The sequence below is a fragment of the Rhododendron vialii genome, chromosome 1a (genome assembly GCF_030253575.1).
Source record: "Rhododendron vialii isolate Sample 1 chromosome 1a, ASM3025357v1".
Classification (NCBI taxonomy): Eukaryota; Viridiplantae; Streptophyta; class Magnoliopsida; order Ericales; family Ericaceae; genus Rhododendron; species Rhododendron vialii.
Window position 1 is genome coordinate 43,606,728 of NC_080557.1, and position 16,266 is coordinate 43,622,993.

Consider the following 16,266-nt stretch of genomic DNA (forward strand, 5'->3'; position numbering starts at 1 on the left):
CTTGAAAGCAACCAACACCAAAACGTTTGTAAGCTCTCTCTATCAACCTTTCGTACACTTCTCTCTATATATATACAAACATAGACGCTAAAGGGATCAGGTGATCTTAATTCTTACCAAGTTTCTATGGCCAATACCCATTAACAACATGACAATAGGTTACTAAGTACTACTAATTGATGCATTAAATGGTTGATAAAGATAGCACACTCAAGCACAGACCCGGGGGTGCTGTAGTGCCACCCCCGCGCTACACATGTAATGCGGCGGATCTGGTCGTCCATCTCGGCAATGGACGGCTCGGATTTTCATCGAACAAAGAACGGCTAGGATCGAGATAGACGGGTAGTGCGACAGGTGCACTACAGTCCATCCCATTCCCTCAAGCACGTCCACAGCTTGGCACTTTCAATCTCTCTCATGTACTACCAGGTCTTGTTTACGATTTTATGATTCAGTACAATGTGCTAGAAGTAACAACCAACTCTTGATAAGCTAATCGTACACTTCTCTCTATATATACGAACATAAATGCTGAAGGGACCAAGTGATCTTAATTCTTAGCAAGTTTCTATGGCCAATACCCATTAACTAAATGACAATAGGTTACTAAACACTAGTAATTGATGCATTAAATGGTTGATAAAGATAGCACACTCAAGCACGTCCACCGCTTGGCGCTTTCAATCTCTCTCATGTGTTTTTAGGTCTTGCTTACGAATTTCATGATTCAGTACCATGTACTGGAAGCAATCACCGACTCCTGATAAGCTAATCATGTAAATTTACAAATAAGAAGACAAAAAATGGATTGCGGAAGAGGTGTGTGATAATCACTCTACTTCAATAATGGGGCAATTTAGGTGAGAATGTGTGATCAACACAAAACAAGTGAACAATTGAAGACTTTCATTGCTTTTCTTCTTGGTTGAACTAGAGAAAGCCGTCTAATGAATAAGATAAATTGGGGAACTCTACCTACCATCATACCCAACTTTTGGGTAAATGTATCAATTGTGAGATCAAGCTAAAAGTCGTATTAGTGCGCAAGGTTTTCCAATTGGTGTCTGAAAGAGTCCAAGGAATTGAATGGCTACTGTCCACAATGGGGTCTCGAAGAGCACGAGGGGGGCAATTGGTGAGAAATAGTAAACCTTTCTCTTCTGGCAAAAATACTGAGACCATCATAAATTGATGACCAAATACTAAGTCGATATGTTTTAAAAAAAAGTACTAAGTCGATAGTCGCATCCTCATTTTTCACATAGAGTCGGGAGACCGATTTCTTTTTTCAAAGAGTAAGAATAACCTATTTTACCCACTCTCGTGAAGAAAGTAAATAATACCGAAAAAAAAGTAGACCAATAATTTACAGAGAATTTAGGCCTTGTTTACTGTCCCAAGTCTTTCTTTTCATTCTCAATAACTAGATGCAACCGGTATGAGGATATATGTCTTGTTATTGACGTTAGAACCCACCTTTGCCATAAAGACGGATTTACCTTTCAGATCATAAATTAGATCCATCTCAATGTATAAAGTCATGGGGGTATATTTGGATTTTTATCATTTCCCAAGTTACCAATTCCCTTGTGGTCCAAAGGCTCCATACTCACCTTTATTGTGGCCCATCACCACAAGCTGTCCAGTGGCAAAATGGAATGACAGCTAGGTCCTCCCCTGTGAGTAGTGCTATAAGTACCGACCATTACTATCCCGAAATCGTACTGACGGTATCGCCGGGCTTACTTCGGCCACCGGACGGCCAATTCGAGCCATCCAAAAATTTTATAAAAAAAACCCAAGGGGGCCCCCACGTGGAAATCAACGGCATCCGATGCGTGTAGGGTGCTCGATCTAAATATCCCACTCCGGCCGTCCGGTGGCCGGAGTGGGCCCAGCGAGACCGTCGGTATGATTTCGGGATGGTGGTGGTCGGTACCAATATCTTTATTGTCCTCCTATTGCGTTTCGTTTTTAATTATAGGTCCTTTCCTTCACCCTGTTGTTTGGATCAAGATTTGAAAAAAAATATTCAACTCAAAAAATACTTATTATTTTTATTTTTAATTATTACTTTTCATTCATTACCCATATCTTTAATCATTATTCTCATCTTTTTCTTTATCTCTTTCCACTCATTACTCTTACTTTCAATTATTACTATCATAAAAAATTTCTTAAAAACTCATCCAAATCCAGCATAATGGGTGGAATATGCAAGGCAAACTTTTAAAGATTTTTGGAAAAAGAGAATGCTATTCCCAGTCGGAGAAGAAGACAAATGTATGAAATTGGATCACGTGTGCCCATAAACAATAAGCTTATCTACAATTTTAGTCCCCACATTTATAGGTAGGTTTTAATTTGGTCCTCAAAGTTTTAATCGAGTCGATTTAGTCCTTGAAATATTCAACTTGTGTCAATTAAGTCCTCTGTAAAAATATTTTCCAAGTTATAGGTTACAACCACAAAGACAATTCTTTATCAAGTATAAAAGCCCGCTATAATTCGTAAAATTTCATATTAGGCCCCTCATTTGGTATCAGAGCATGGGTTCCAACTTGACCACCATATAATAATGTGTTTGAGCATAAACTATTTTGAAGAATCAAAATCGTTGCATTAAATGACAGGACGTCTCTACAAATCATAATGGAACAAAATAATACTCGTACTTTAAGAAGACTTTTACAAGAACTTATCAAAAGATGAAAAAAAAATCAATTAGAAATTTTAAGCAAAATAAGACATATGATTGTTAGTGAAGAAAAACATCTAGTTAAAGTAGAAATCGATCGAGATATTTTGAAAGTTTGGTCCATCAAGCAAAAGCTGAGTTTGTTCTCTTACGGTCTCAAAAACTTTCTTCTCTCTGTGCACACTTTTCAATTATAAGTTTCTCTCCATCCATTACTCCCATCCATTACTCCCATCTTTTTATCACTCTCCATTTGTTACCCAAAACCCTCCCTGAAAACCCATACCAAACATATGACGAAGTGTGTTGTGTGGTTTGTTTAAAGAACCAAATCTTGGAATCGCATGTGGTTGTGCCAATTAAGCTCCATTCATTCTTTTGTGATCTTGAAACTGTTATTTCACCACATGCATCTATTTTTCATGACTAGGCAGTAGGTATTAAGTAGGTTAAGATTCAAAGAATGGTTGTTGATTACCTACTTGGTCAATAGGAATTCAATGCTTTCATAGTTTCTTCATCTTAGAATTCTTTCTCATTGCGGTGAAATGTGGTACAAGTAAACAAAAAAATATATTCCATCCGTCCCTAATCCGTTTTTGCACATTTTAGTTTATCAGAATGTCCATCTTAAACAACTAAGCTGCAAAAGTTAGCAATCTTACTCTTTTTACCTTTTTTTTTTACAAATTAATTGAATTAAAAAAAAAAGTAATTCCCAAAATGTAGTAACGACGCCCCTCTCTTTCTCAAAGATAATAATAAGAGAAAAAGAAGAAGATAAAAAGTGTAATAATGATGACCTCTTAATATGATATAGTCTTATAGATGTTCCACTGCCTAGCGCAGTTGGCAACCTACCCTCCCCTTCTTTCAGGCGGCAGAGGTTTGAGGCCCCTTGGGGGTAGTTGGGACCCACAGCTATGGAAAGCTAATGAGCTCTCCTAGTGCTAATCTAACTACCCTGCTAACCCCCGTTGACTATAAAATATGGCCAAAAAAAAAAAAATGATATAGTTTTTTGAGGGAGAGCAAGAGGGTAATTTCACCTATCAATCTCACTTAGGCAAACATGATATAATTTCAAAGGAATGAAAATAATGTTATTTTTTAATTCGGAGGGGTTCAATGTGATTTATCTTTCTATGTTGTGGTTTTTGCCAGTGGTTATTTTTCTCTTAAACCCGTAGAATTAGAAATAGAAATGCAACGTAAATCTGAACTGCACAAAGCCACAAATGGTGCTGTTTATCATCACTGGATTATTAGCGCAAAGAAAAAGAACTTTTCATTTGTTTTTTTCCATCGGAATAGTAAGATTTCCTTGGCTAATAATGGTGCAGCTATAAAGCCTATACAACTATACAACTTTCTAGAGAGAGAGAGAGAGAGAGTGAGTGAGAGCGCATTGAATGCAACTTCTTTGCGCACACACCCAACTTCTTTGTTCACTTCCTACATTCTCTGATTTTCTCACTCTTTTTAACCTTTGACAGTTTGACTGATTGGCTTCCACTCTCTCACCACTCCCCTCTCTCTGGGTATGCACTGCCTCTAAAAAATCTCCGCTTCTCAAGTCCTTCAACGATGGATCCAATACCTTCTGTAGAGTCTGTGGAAAATGGGATTTCTCAAAAGGTACTTCTTTCTCGTCCTCTAGTCTAAAATAAGACCCAGTTCTTTGTTTTTGTTTGGTTTTAATTGATCTTGCAATTTATGACATTATTTTGTTCTTGTTGATTAATTTTGATTTATGGGTTCGTATTGAATGGACTAGGGGATGATCATTTAGTTGGTTTCTTTGCAAGGGTTTCGCATTATAGGACAAATGGTGTGTTGAACAAATATGGAATTTGTATAGTATGCACAATTGCACGTAGAATGTCCAAGAACAAGGACCTGTGACGACCGGGTATCCAAATGTGGGCAATACTAGGGATCGCAATTTTAGAAATACAAACTCCGGACACAACTGTATCCGGAACCGTTTGATGCACGTAGGCCCGCGTATATCGAACGGCTCTGCATCCGGAGTTGTGTTATAGAGTTGCGTTCGTAGACTCTTTTTTTTTTTTTTTTGTTTCTGGAGAGATTCATTATACGGAAGAACGTCACAGGATTTAAAGAGTATTTCCTAATGCAAGGGCAGGGATTTTATGCCTGCAATGATAAATTGAAATTTCACCAAGAAATTAGAGGATTCGGTGATTAGCTTTATGCATGTGACTACAGTGAAAACCAGCCACGGTCGAGTTAGCGTTTTGATTGTAGGAATGTGCATAAGATATTCAATGCTGCTTCCCTTAATTTCCAAGAAACGGAAGCCATGCAAGATCTTTGAATGTTCCTTCAGTCTTTTTTTTTTAATCTGTAATACTGATATGGTTGTTACCTTCATCAGAATGCAAAGAAGGTGTCATGTTCCACAATGCTTACGTTAGCTTATCAGAGTCTTGGAGTAGTTTATGGCAATCTCAGTACCTCTCCTCTCTATGTTTACAAAACCACTTTCTCCGGGAAACTGAGCCTCCACGAGGATGATGAGGAGATATATGGCGTGCTTTCTTTTATTTTCTGGACATTTACTCTCATTGCTCTCTTCAAGTATATCTTCATTGTGATGTCGGCCAATGACAATGGTGAAGGTACGGTTAGACCTTTCATGGCTCTATCTCCTGCTTAATAAAAAACAAACGATTAATTGTGTACAAATTGTTGCCGAGCAAAAAAAAAAATTTGTGTACAAATTGTTGGTAATTCTGCAATACCAGAACAAATTTTTGAGAAGGATTGACGGAGAGAGACATGTAATGAACTTATGTGAGACTGTATTATCCTTCCCAATCACTATTAAACTATTCCAGGAAAATTTGGAGCTTAACCGAAGAAACATAGAATTGGGCTTGTTTGGCAGCTAGCATTTGCTCCCCTTTCTTATTATTATTTGCAGAGCTACTCTTCTTTCTTGTTACTTTTTGTTTATTCTGCCTTCTAGTGATGCCTTTCACACAGAAAGATGGTAGATTTGGTCCAGTGAGATTTAAATGATGAGCCATAAAGGTGCTATGTAATTTTAGACATGCTTCTGGCACATTGGTATGGATGGAGAAACTAAATAAAAGTAATGTCATTTTTGTAAGTTGAAATCATTTAGACATTGTAGATAATATGCAAATAACAAGATATAAATTCTCGGTTTTTTTTTCGTTTTTCGTTTTTCATTTTCCATATTTTTCATTTTACTTCTTTCATTTAAAATATGCTTATAGTTCCTCGCTTTTGTACGAGGCCTTAAATACTATTTTTTCCTCTTCTTTCCTTCCTTTGAATGGTGATCACTGATCACGATGAAACTTTGGGATCCTGCAATTGGCCTCTGTGTGTTTTTCCAGTTTTGGTGTTTATAGGTAGTCTTAACAAGAAAAGAATTACTAGCATGCTGCTTACGCTTCATTTACACCTTCTTCTTTTTCCCCCCTTCTGTTTTGTTAGCTAAACATTCCCATCAGTGAATGGAAATGAAAGATGTGCTGTGTGCTCATTTATTCAGGGCCTACTTGATGGAATTTGAAGAAAGGAAAGAGTGTGTTTGTCCATTTCAGAGCCTACCTGATGAAATTTTCAACTTTGCCTACATAGTGCAGGTGGTACCTTTGCATTGTACTCGTTACTATGTCGCCATGCAAAACTTAGCATTCTACCCAATCAACAAGATACAGATGAGAAGCTGTCTGCATATGCCGTGGAAGGATCAGCAGAAACATGGCAGAGTTCTGTTCTGAAGTCGTTCTTTGAGAAGAACCCGAAGTGTTGTAAGGGTCTATTGGTTTTTGTTTTGCTGGGAACATGTATGACAATTGGTGACGGTATACTCACTCCTGCAATATCAGGTAGCATCTTAGTATTATATTTCAGTCTTGTGTATTCCTCGATCCTCGACTCCTACCATCCCTAAGTGAACACAATGTGGTATAGGGTGTAAGCATAGAATTAAAATATAATCCTTTTTCAATGTGTTTATGAAGTTGTAAATTTCAGCTAAAAGCTTTTGAAGTATTGATGTCACGGTACTTTCTTGTTTCTCCGATTAAATGATGTATCATCATGAGTAGATATTTGTTATGGATATAAGATCGTAAATACAGTAGGGTACTGCAATTAAGAGATTGACGTGTTTCTTTTTCAGTTCTTTCCGCAGTTTCAGGTGTTAAGCTTAAGTTCACAGGACTTCATGAAAGTAAGTTTTAGTCTCCTTTGCTACAGTTTACGATAGTCAACACTGAATGTTTTCTGATATCTGATAAAGTAACTGCTTGATTTTTTTTTTCAGACTATATTGTCATGATCTCATGTGTCATTTTGGTGGGGCTTTTCTCTCTTCAGCATCATGGAACACATAGAGTTGCTTTCATATTTGCTCCAATAGTCACTGCATGGCTTCTGTGCATTGGTGGCATCGGTATATATAACGTAATCAAGTGGAATCCGCATATATTTCATGCACTATCTCCATTTTACATGTTTAAGTTCCTCAGAAGCACAGGCATTGAAGGTTGGGTGTCCTTAGGGGGAGTGGTTCTCTCAATCACAGGTACCTCCTTAATTTTCGGTTTGCATTCTAAATCCTAGTTGCTAGTGAATTTAGCTACTTGAACCTTCATTTTCACATATTACCATCTCAGGCATGGAGGCAATGTTCGCTGCTTTGGGACATTTTTCCACTTTGTCAATTAAGGTAATTTCAACTATAAATATGTAACCTGCAACCCATTAAATTTTAAAGAGATCCCGCATCTTAAGTTTATTTCACCTGTAATCTTGATATTGTAACCTTTTGTATTTATATTCCAGATAGCCTTCACTTTTCTCGTATATCCGTGTTTGGTTCTTGCATATTTGGGTGAGGCTGCATTTCTTTCTAGACACCATGAAGATATCCAGAGAAGTTTCTATAAAGCGATACCAGGCAAGAATTTATTGGTATACCCACAGCTTGAATTTTTCAATCTTATTGATTCTAATATCCTGTGTGCAGAACCAATATTCTGGCCGGTGTTCATAGTGGCCACCTGTGCAGCTGTGATAGGGAGCCAAGCTGTGATATCTGCCACCTTCTCCATTATAAGCCAGTGCTGTGCATTGAATTGTTTTCCCCGTGTGAAAATTGTTCATACTTCAAGCAAAATATATGGGCAAATATATATTCCGGAGGTCAATTGGACGTTAATGTGCCTCTGTTTAGCTGTGACTTTCGGATTAAGGGATTCAAACATGATTGGACATGCATACGGTATCTTTTTTTTTTTTTTGAAATAATTCTGAATTTATAATGTATATCATGAAATTTATACTTTAGGCCTTTTTTTGCTCATTTTCTAACTAGAGTGGCTTGTTTTCCTGAGTTTGTGTAGGACTCGCTGTTACTACCGTTATGTTCGTGACAACTTGCTTAATGGCAATGGTAATGATAATTGTGTGGAAGAAAGCCATCGTCACAACCTTTGCCTTTCTAGTGTTTTTCGGATTAGTGGAGCTTCTTTACCTCTCAGCAGCTTTATATAAAGTCCCTGAAGGTGGCTGGATCCCGCTTGTGCTCTCCTTTATATTTATGGCCATAATGTTCTTATGGAACTACGGAACGTTGAAGAAACACCAGTTCGATGTAGAAAACAAGGTTTCAATGAACCGGATACTGGCTTTAGGCCCTAGCCTTGGCATGGTTAGGGTCCCTGGAATTGGACTTGTTTGCTCTAATCTGGTGACAGGAGTCCCAGCTGTTTTCGGACACTTTGTGACAAACTTACCCGCTTTCCATCATGTTGTGATATTTATCTGTGTCAAATCCGTGCAAGTTCCATACGTGGATGAGAAGGAACGGTTTCTCATAAGCAGGGTGGGGCCAAAAGAGTATGCCCTGTTCAGGTGCGTTGTTAGATATGGTTATAAGGACTTGCAACAAGAGAACTATGACTTTGAGGATAAACTGGTATACGCAATCATACAGTTTGTAGAGACAGAAGGAGGAGGTCAGATGCCACCGGTTATAGAATCCTCTCCCAGCCTCACATTGACACATCCAAATCACGAGGGAAGATTTACTCGCTCTTTACCAGATTTTAATGTAACGGTTCTTGGGAATGGGCAATTGGAAGGTTCTTATCTAAAGGACGAGTCTCTGGACATATTGAAGGCTAGGGAGTCTGGCATTGCTTATATCCTCGGGCATTCTCATGCAAAGGCAAAGAAGCCTTCTTCGATTTTCAAGAAGTTTGCGATTGATGTTGTCTATGCATTCCTGAGCAAAAACTGTAGGGAACCTGACGTTGCTATGAGTGTGCCTCACACTTCTTTGCTGGAAGTTGGTATGATTTACTATGTCTGACCTCTATAGAGATGTGGATTCTAATTTACCGTTCGCAGAAATATAGTTAGAGACTTAGAGTGAATAGAAGAGATAAGAGAAGGGAAGGCCTTAAACCATTGAAATGATAGGTCAGTTTTTTTGTTTGAATGCTATCGGAAACGTAAGATACTGAACAGAGCAAGAAGAAACCAAAAATAACCCTGTTTATATGGTTCTTGTTCATAACTACTAATGATCTGGTGGAAATGATGTTTTTCCTGGAGAAGTGTATTCTGTTTCCAGCCAGAAATGCTTTTTGTCGCCAACATGTTATTGCAGAAGTAGATGCAGGATTCATCCCAATGTGCTTTGAAGAACATGGGATTGCTTCATTCTTGCATCACCATGGATTTGTTACTGTGCTGTTCTCGTAATGATTTCCGGATTAACTCGGTTATAAATATGGCAGATGAATCACTTTCCATTTGACCAAAAAATAATAATAATAATATGGCCGATGAACAAGCCGGGCAAGTGATTGTTCAAGCTTGGTTCTAAAACTTAGTAAGCTTCAAAAATATGTTCGAACTTAGCTTGTTTATGAGACGTGTTTTTCTCAAGTGAGTTTTAATTGAGCCGATCACGAGTATCTTTAATTTTTAATACTCCACATCATAAGTTTAAAGAACCATGTAAGAGCTCGTTTGAGCGTTATTTGAAAGCTTGACAAGATTCAAAAGTTGTTCATGTTGCAAATCCATCTTCAACATTTTAACGAACAAACACGAACTCGAACGGGAGTAGCTTTGATTCATCTATTACCCTAATTATAAGCCAGTTACAAATGGGAGATTTGATTTGGTTCAAATGTAACTTCACAAATTTCCCAACATGGAAGGAGACTGGGGAAGGATCCTGTGAGAATGAAACTCAAGTTAGCGACCATTTACAAAGGTTAGAAAAGGTAGCAAATGGGAAACAAGGGTAGGGGAAGAATTGGCATGTGGACCAATTTTAATTCAAATGTCAAATGCTTATGCAAAATTTGACATCTGATGTCAAAATTTTTTTTCACCACTTTACCCCAAAACTTCCTAAAATAATAAATTTGACATGTTGGTTGAAGTGGACACCTTAAAGATGTCAAATTCTAACATGTCCAATTATTGTGTAAGCCTTGAAAAAATTTAATTGACATTCTCAAATTCGAAGCCAATGTTGGAGATGCTGTTTAGAGTCTTGAATTAATGCATATCTGTGGAGGAAGAAGAGCATGGAGGAATTAACTTGTTCACACAATATTTTATTTTGGCTTACATCTTTTCTTTCTTTTCCCTCCATTAAATTTTTTTTTCCCTTTCCTTTTATTTTATCTCCATTTCATGATCAATAGTGGTCCAAAATTCATACACTTCCGTTCTTAAATGATAGTCGTCCACTATGACATGACATGTGTTTTTTCGTACACAAAAATAAAATATTGTCATACTACGGGGGTGTCCGGACAAATAAGCCACTTTGGCTTATTTTTTGTCCTTATTCAAATTTTTTTCGTATCACTTGGCTTATTGTCATTTTTTGGGGATTATTGCATTCTCACGTCAAGAGGAATCTAAAAAGTAAATTTTTTGACCGAAATCCAATTTTTTTTGAATAAAGACGAAAAAAAATTAATAAGCCAACTTTTTCGTCTTTATTCAAAAAAAATTGAATTTTGGTTAAAATTTTTTACCTTTTAGACTCCTCATTACAGTCCTCGTACACAGCAATAACTTTGACCCTTACTTTCTAACCGATTCCTACGCTTTGCAGTACTTTCTGATCGTGCATAATTTTTAAAATTTCTTGACGAGTATCAATATTTTTTTTAATTCTATGAATTGAATTCTAAAATATTATAGTAGATGCCGTAAAACTCACAAAGACATGATTGAGTTTTAACTATATATCGCAATCTTATGCATTCAAGTGAATATCCATATACATAGAGCAATTCGACTTGCACAACTTCGAATACGATTATACGAATATGTCTCGAACCATTCAATCTTCACGGGTAACCATCTTTGAGTACCATGTGATGTGTCATCAATATATTCATAAAATTCTTTAGTCACGTAGTGAAACACATTCTACCAATACTTTGGATTCCATAATGAAGAGGATAAAAAATTTCACAAGAGAGAAACTTATTCACGGAGGAGCAGTGAATAAGTTGTTCACGGAAAACACGTAATCTTACCCGTCCGTTTCGACAATCAACGATTGAGATATGTTTTTAATCTCTGACCGATAATAAATATCTCTTAACGTTTAATAGTTTGTCTTTCAATTTAGATCATCCAAAATATTTTTGGACGACCAAGATTGGTCTCTGTCAACTTTATTTACGGAACCTCCATAAATAAAGATTTTTCCCTTTTCACAAACTCTTCGCATATCCTCCAATATGAAATCAGATCTTAAAAATCTCAGAAATCAATTAAAATCAACAACCGTTTTGAATAATTCAAACCCCCCCTCACAATAATTACCTAAATGACAACAGACAAAAGCCTCCTCCCCAAGAAATTACCATAGCCTCCACACCACGCCTTCGTCCTCACTCCTTCCACTCCAAACCTATATATATACCCCCCGCACACACAAACACCCACACTCCCATTTTCTCTCTCTCTCTCTCTCCAACACAAACCTAAGATCCATTCTCCCACCATGATCGGAACGCTCCCCTCCACCACCCCCCAAAACGGCACCGTCCAACCCTCCCACCACGTCTCCACCCCCGACACCGCCACCCTCGGCCGCCACCTCGCCCACCGCCTCGTCCAGATTGGCGTCACCGACGTCTTCTCCGTACCCGGGGACTTCAACCTCACCCTCCTCGACCACCTCATAGCCGAGCCGGGGCTCAACAACGTCGGCTGCTGCAACGAGCTCAACGCCGGCTATGCCGCCGACGGATACGCGCGGTCCCGCGGCGCAGGGGCGTGCGTTGTTACGTTCACGGTGGGCGGGCTGAGCGTGCTCAACGCCATTGCAGGCGCGTATAGCGAGAACTTGCCGGTTATCTGTGTGGTGGGGGGTCCGAACACGAATGATTACGGGACGAACCGGGTTTTGCATCATACGATCGGGTTGCCGGATTTTAGTCAGGAGCTGAGGTGCTTTCAGACTGTTACTTGCTATCAGGTGACAAAATGTGTTTTAAATTGATTTTGGTATCAAAAAGTCTATGAACACACCATTGGATTTATGGGATCCATGTACGGTTTTGGACACAGTATTGTTCGAAGTTATGTTCTAAATGTGTGCTCATAGCATTGCTTGGTTTTAGGGTTTCGTAATAGGAAAATTCTAAAATCAGCCCATTGGGCTGACGATAATAGGTGTGTGAATGTGTATTAAAGGATGTAAAAAGTGCACAGAAATACGTGTTTTTCTTGTCTTTTAGTGTGTTTATCGTCAGCCCAGTGGGCTGACAATAGCAAGACCGTTCATAATATGTGGAAACTTAATTATCAAGTCATGCGAAATTGAAATGAACTGGAAAAAGTGTCCATTTGATTTAGAAAATGGGTTTGTGAGGGAATTTTTGTGGCGGAAGGTTGATTGAATTGTGATTGTGAGATCCAAATATTTGATAGGTTTTTGGTAAGACATATTTGGTAAACTATCAACTGATCCAAATATTTAATGGTTATGGCAATGTTTCTTTGGGTGGTGCTCAGGGTGTTAAATCACGGTTCGAAAAACGTAACGATGTAACAGCCAATATCGGACCGTATGCATTAGAGGTCCAAAATCTCCTTACTCAATGGCCGATACACTATGTATCCAATTATATGGCTTAATTAATGAGCTGATTGTGTGGTTTAAAACCTGGTGGTACTTAAAATTAGCTCTCCTAATGTGATCCGTTCAATTTTATGGCTTATTTAATGAGCTGATTGTGTGGTTTACTGTAGGAGTATTATATTATCAACCCACGTCCATTTGATGATCATGTTTGTGTGGTTTTTGTTTTTGCATTCTTGAATCTCTTTTAACAGAAAGATATCCTGTTATGAACTTCTGGGAAAAATCTGGAGGTGTTCTGTTTGGTTGAATCTTAGCAAATTATACAATTGACGAGTTCTTTTTATTTTATTTGTTTTTCCAACAAACTAACTTGGTTGATTTCAAAAAAAAAAATTGATGGTTATTGGCAACTTTTGCAATCTGACTATACCCTTTCCCTGGAACTTAATGATGTGGCTTGCGGGCAATGTTTATTATCCAAAATATGCTACAATACCCACTCTTATTTGAATCATCTTGAACTTATAGCGCTTTGCATAAAAGTTCATGCATCAATATTGAACTTATTACCTTTTGTATAAAAGTTTATACTAGTTAAATATAATCACATCAATTTGAATACATGATCACATTAATTTGTATGTTATTAGTCTGTCTAATTGTTATGAATTTTTATGCAAATGAAATGAATTTATGCAAACATTGTGCATATTTCTATATGAAATGGTAGTATGAATTTAGACATTCAGAAAGATATGTACAAACCCAAACACAAATGTGTTACAACAGTTCCCTTGTCGTGGGCAAACAATGATTAGATGCAAAATCCTCATAGGCCTTTATTTTTGGCATTTTTGCCCTACTGGAAAATCACCATTTACTAATTTGCTGATTTGGGGAAATTTTACAGTGGACTTATTCTTTACCAAGTAAACTTGATGATTTTATTTTCTACTGTTTATTCGTAGGCTGTTATTAGTAATTTGGAAGATGCACATGAACAAATTGACACGGCCATCTCTACTGCTATGAAAGAGAGCAAGCCCGTCTATATAAGCATCAGTTGCAATTTAGCTTCCATTCCTCACCCCACTTTCAGCAGAGAACCCATTCCATTTGCCCTGTCGCCCCGGTAATTCATCGGACTCTGGATAATCTTTGAAGTAGCTCCTCAATTTTTTGTGAACCCAATTAATTGAGACAATATTTTGTTGGTATGTTATGACATCTTGGCACAGGTTGAGTAACAAGATGGGGCTTGAAGCTGCTGTGGAAGCAGCAGCAGCATTTCTTGACAAGGCAGTGAAGCCAGTAATGGTGGGAGGTCCAAAACTCCGAGTTGCAAAAGCCAATGATGCCTTCGTTGAACTGGCAGATGCTTCTGGTTATGCTGTGGCGGTGATGCCATCCGCGAAAGGAATGTTTCCAGAGCACCACCCTCGATTCATAGGGACCTACTGGGGTGCCGTTAGCACTGCATTTTGCGCGGAGATTGTGGAATCAGCAGATGCTTACTTGTTTGCTGGCCCCATTTTCAACGACTACAGCTCGGTCGGGTACTCCCTCCTCCTCAAGAAGGAGAAGGCAATCATCGTGCAGCCTGATCGGGTGGTGATTGCCAATGGGCCCACTTTCGGATGCGTATTGATGAAGGACTTTCTCATTGCACTTGCAAAGAGGCTTAAACGCAACACTACAGCTCATGAAAACTACAGCAGGATCTTCGTTGCTGACGGGTTTCCTCTCAAGTGTGAACCAAGTGAGCCTTTGAGGGTTAATGTTCTCTTCCAGCATGTGCAGAAGATGCTTTCACATGATACGGCTGTGATTGCTGAAACTGGAGACTCCTGGTTTAATTGCCAGAAGCTGAAATTACCAGAAGGATGTGGGTGAGTAACAAAATCCTTAAAATTCTTTGGTGTCGAGTTTATTAATGAACCTTAGAGGACAAAAGTTGGTGTTGCAGGTATGAATTCCAAATGCAGTATGGTTCGATCGGGTGGTCTGTTGGTGCCACCCTTGGATATGCCCAGGCAGTACCCGATAAACGAGTGATTGCTTGCATTGGAGATGGAAGCTTCCAGGTATGAACAACGCCCAGTGTAAAAATGAATTTTTGTTTAAAAAAAAACCCATTTTAGTTTTCTATGCTTTGTAGCTGAATCCAATCCAATCCCTTTGTTCTACTCGCTTCAACACATAACTGAAACCTTGAAGGAACTTTTAAAAATTTCAGAAATGATTTTGGTTGACAGGTGACTGCACAAGATGTGTCGACCATGATTCGTTGCGGGCAAAAGACCATCATTTTCCTGATAAACAATGGGGGATACACCATAGAGGTTGAAATCCATGACGGACCATACAATGTCATTAAGAACTGGAACTACACTGGACTAGTTGATGCTATCCACAATGGTGAAGGCAATTGCTGGACAATGAAGGTTAGATGATCTCAATACTGTAAACTGGAAATTTGGAACTGCAGAAATCAGGTGCTTGACAGTTTATTATGTGTGTTTTTTTCCATAGGTACGCTGTGAAGAGGAGCTTATTGAAGCAATTGAAATGGCAACTGGTGAGAAGAAGGATTGTCTCTGCTTCATTGAAGTGATTGTACACAAGGATGATACAAGCAAAGAGCTACTTGAGTGGGGATCCAGGGTGTCTTCTGCCAATAGCCGTCCTCCAAATCCACAGTAGAACTTCTATCTTGATCCAAGCTTAGTAGTACTTTCATGGAGTTTATGAGAATGTGAGGCAGATTTGGTTTAGTTTTCTATAGACTTGGCAACTTCGGCTTCTGGTGGTTGAGAATGATTTTTAAGTATTAGTAACATCTATCTTAATGCTCGGCAATGGTCTAATTTCTTTAGTTATGACATTTTTGTTTTGCTACTAATACTTGTACTTGCTCTGCTATGCACCTTGAGCGTGCATAGCCCTCGCATACATTTTGTTTGCCTGTTGTGGTGTTGAGAATGAGTGTCTATACATTCAACTCCAATGCAATCATGATCTGTTTCAACTCATCGAAGGCCTCTCTCTATTGTTCTGATCCCGAGGGATGAGGCAGGTAGATTGGCATTGGTTTCGTAGTAAATGAGCTACGCTACGCTACCTGATTCCGAACCAAATGTTCTGTTTTGGATGGTCGAAAAGTCTCTCTGGTTCTATGTTCCAGAAGACATCTCTTGCTACCTTTGAACCAGAAAAGCGGATCATATAATCCATTTCCATTTTAATAACTACCCCCTCCCTCCCATAATAATTTTAGTCCCTTCACAAAATTGCCCTCCAATTTGAAATTGAGAGCTACTACGAGTATCACTTTACTTTAAAAGGGGAAGGACAAAAAAGTAAATTCATCAACTTTTGCTCTTTGACTAGTCAAGATGAACATATATTTTGGGACATCCAA

General features: G+C 38.4%; 2 protein-coding genes across 3 annotated transcripts; both read left to right on the forward strand.

Annotated features, from left to right (window-relative positions):
• Positions 1 to 4,067: 4,067 nt before the first annotated feature.
• On the forward strand, positions 4,068 to 9,354 carry LOC131332753 (potassium transporter 1). The gene is made up of 9 exons (XM_058367050.1): positions 4,068 to 4,339; positions 5,103 to 5,346; positions 6,346 to 6,591; positions 6,888 to 6,938; positions 7,032 to 7,292; positions 7,384 to 7,436; positions 7,553 to 7,667; positions 7,737 to 7,991; positions 8,113 to 9,354. The coding sequence occupies exons 1-9, from the start codon at positions 4,289 to 4,291 to the stop codon at positions 9,081 to 9,083; spliced, it is 2,247 nt and encodes a 748-aa protein (XP_058223033.1). The 5' UTR covers positions 4,068 to 4,288; the 3' UTR covers positions 9,084 to 9,354.
• A 2,351-nt stretch (positions 9,355 to 11,705) lies between these two features.
• Positions 11,706 to 15,682, forward strand: LOC131336411 (pyruvate decarboxylase 2-like). 2 transcript variants are annotated; one of them, XM_058372246.1, is made up of 6 exons: positions 11,706 to 12,236; positions 13,814 to 13,977; positions 14,084 to 14,734; positions 14,800 to 14,929; positions 15,101 to 15,289; positions 15,378 to 15,682. In XM_058372246.1, exons 1-6 carry the CDS (start codon positions 11,760 to 11,762, stop codon positions 15,546 to 15,548), a joined length of 1,782 nt encoding a protein of 593 aa, XP_058228229.1. In that variant the 5' UTR covers positions 11,706 to 11,759; the 3' UTR covers positions 15,549 to 15,682. The 2 variants fall into 2 exon arrangements, with proteins under 2 accessions (XP_058228229.1, XP_058228236.1); XM_058372253.1 differs by having other exon boundaries at positions 11,707 to 12,236; positions 14,812 to 14,929.
• Positions 15,683 to 16,266: the final 584 nt, after the last annotated feature.

Excerpts from the sequence above, each read along its gene's own strand:
- LOC131332753 (XM_058367050.1), top strand. The coding sequence starts at position 4,289 with ATGGATCCAATACCTTCTGTAGAGTCTGTGGAAAATGGGATTTCTCAA. Across the intron at positions 4,340-5,102 it reads AAAATGGGATTTCTCAAAAG|AATGCAAAGAAGGTGTCATG; the intron begins GTACTTCTTTCT and ends TACCTTCATCAG. Across the intron at positions 6,939-7,031 it reads GTTCACAGGACTTCATGAAA|ACTATATTGTCATGATCTCA; the intron begins GTAAGTTTTAGT and ends TTTTTTTTTCAG.
- LOC131336411 (XM_058372246.1), top strand. The coding sequence starts at position 11,760 with ATGATCGGAACGCTCCCCTCCACCACCCCCCAAAACGGCACCGTCCAA. Across the intron at positions 14,735-14,799 it reads AAATTACCAGAAGGATGTGG|TTGGTGTTGCAGGTATGAAT; the intron begins GTGAGTAACAAA and ends AGAGGACAAAAG. Across the intron at positions 14,930-15,100 it reads TTGGAGATGGAAGCTTCCAG|GTGACTGCACAAGATGTGTC; the intron begins GTATGAACAACG and ends TTTGGTTGACAG.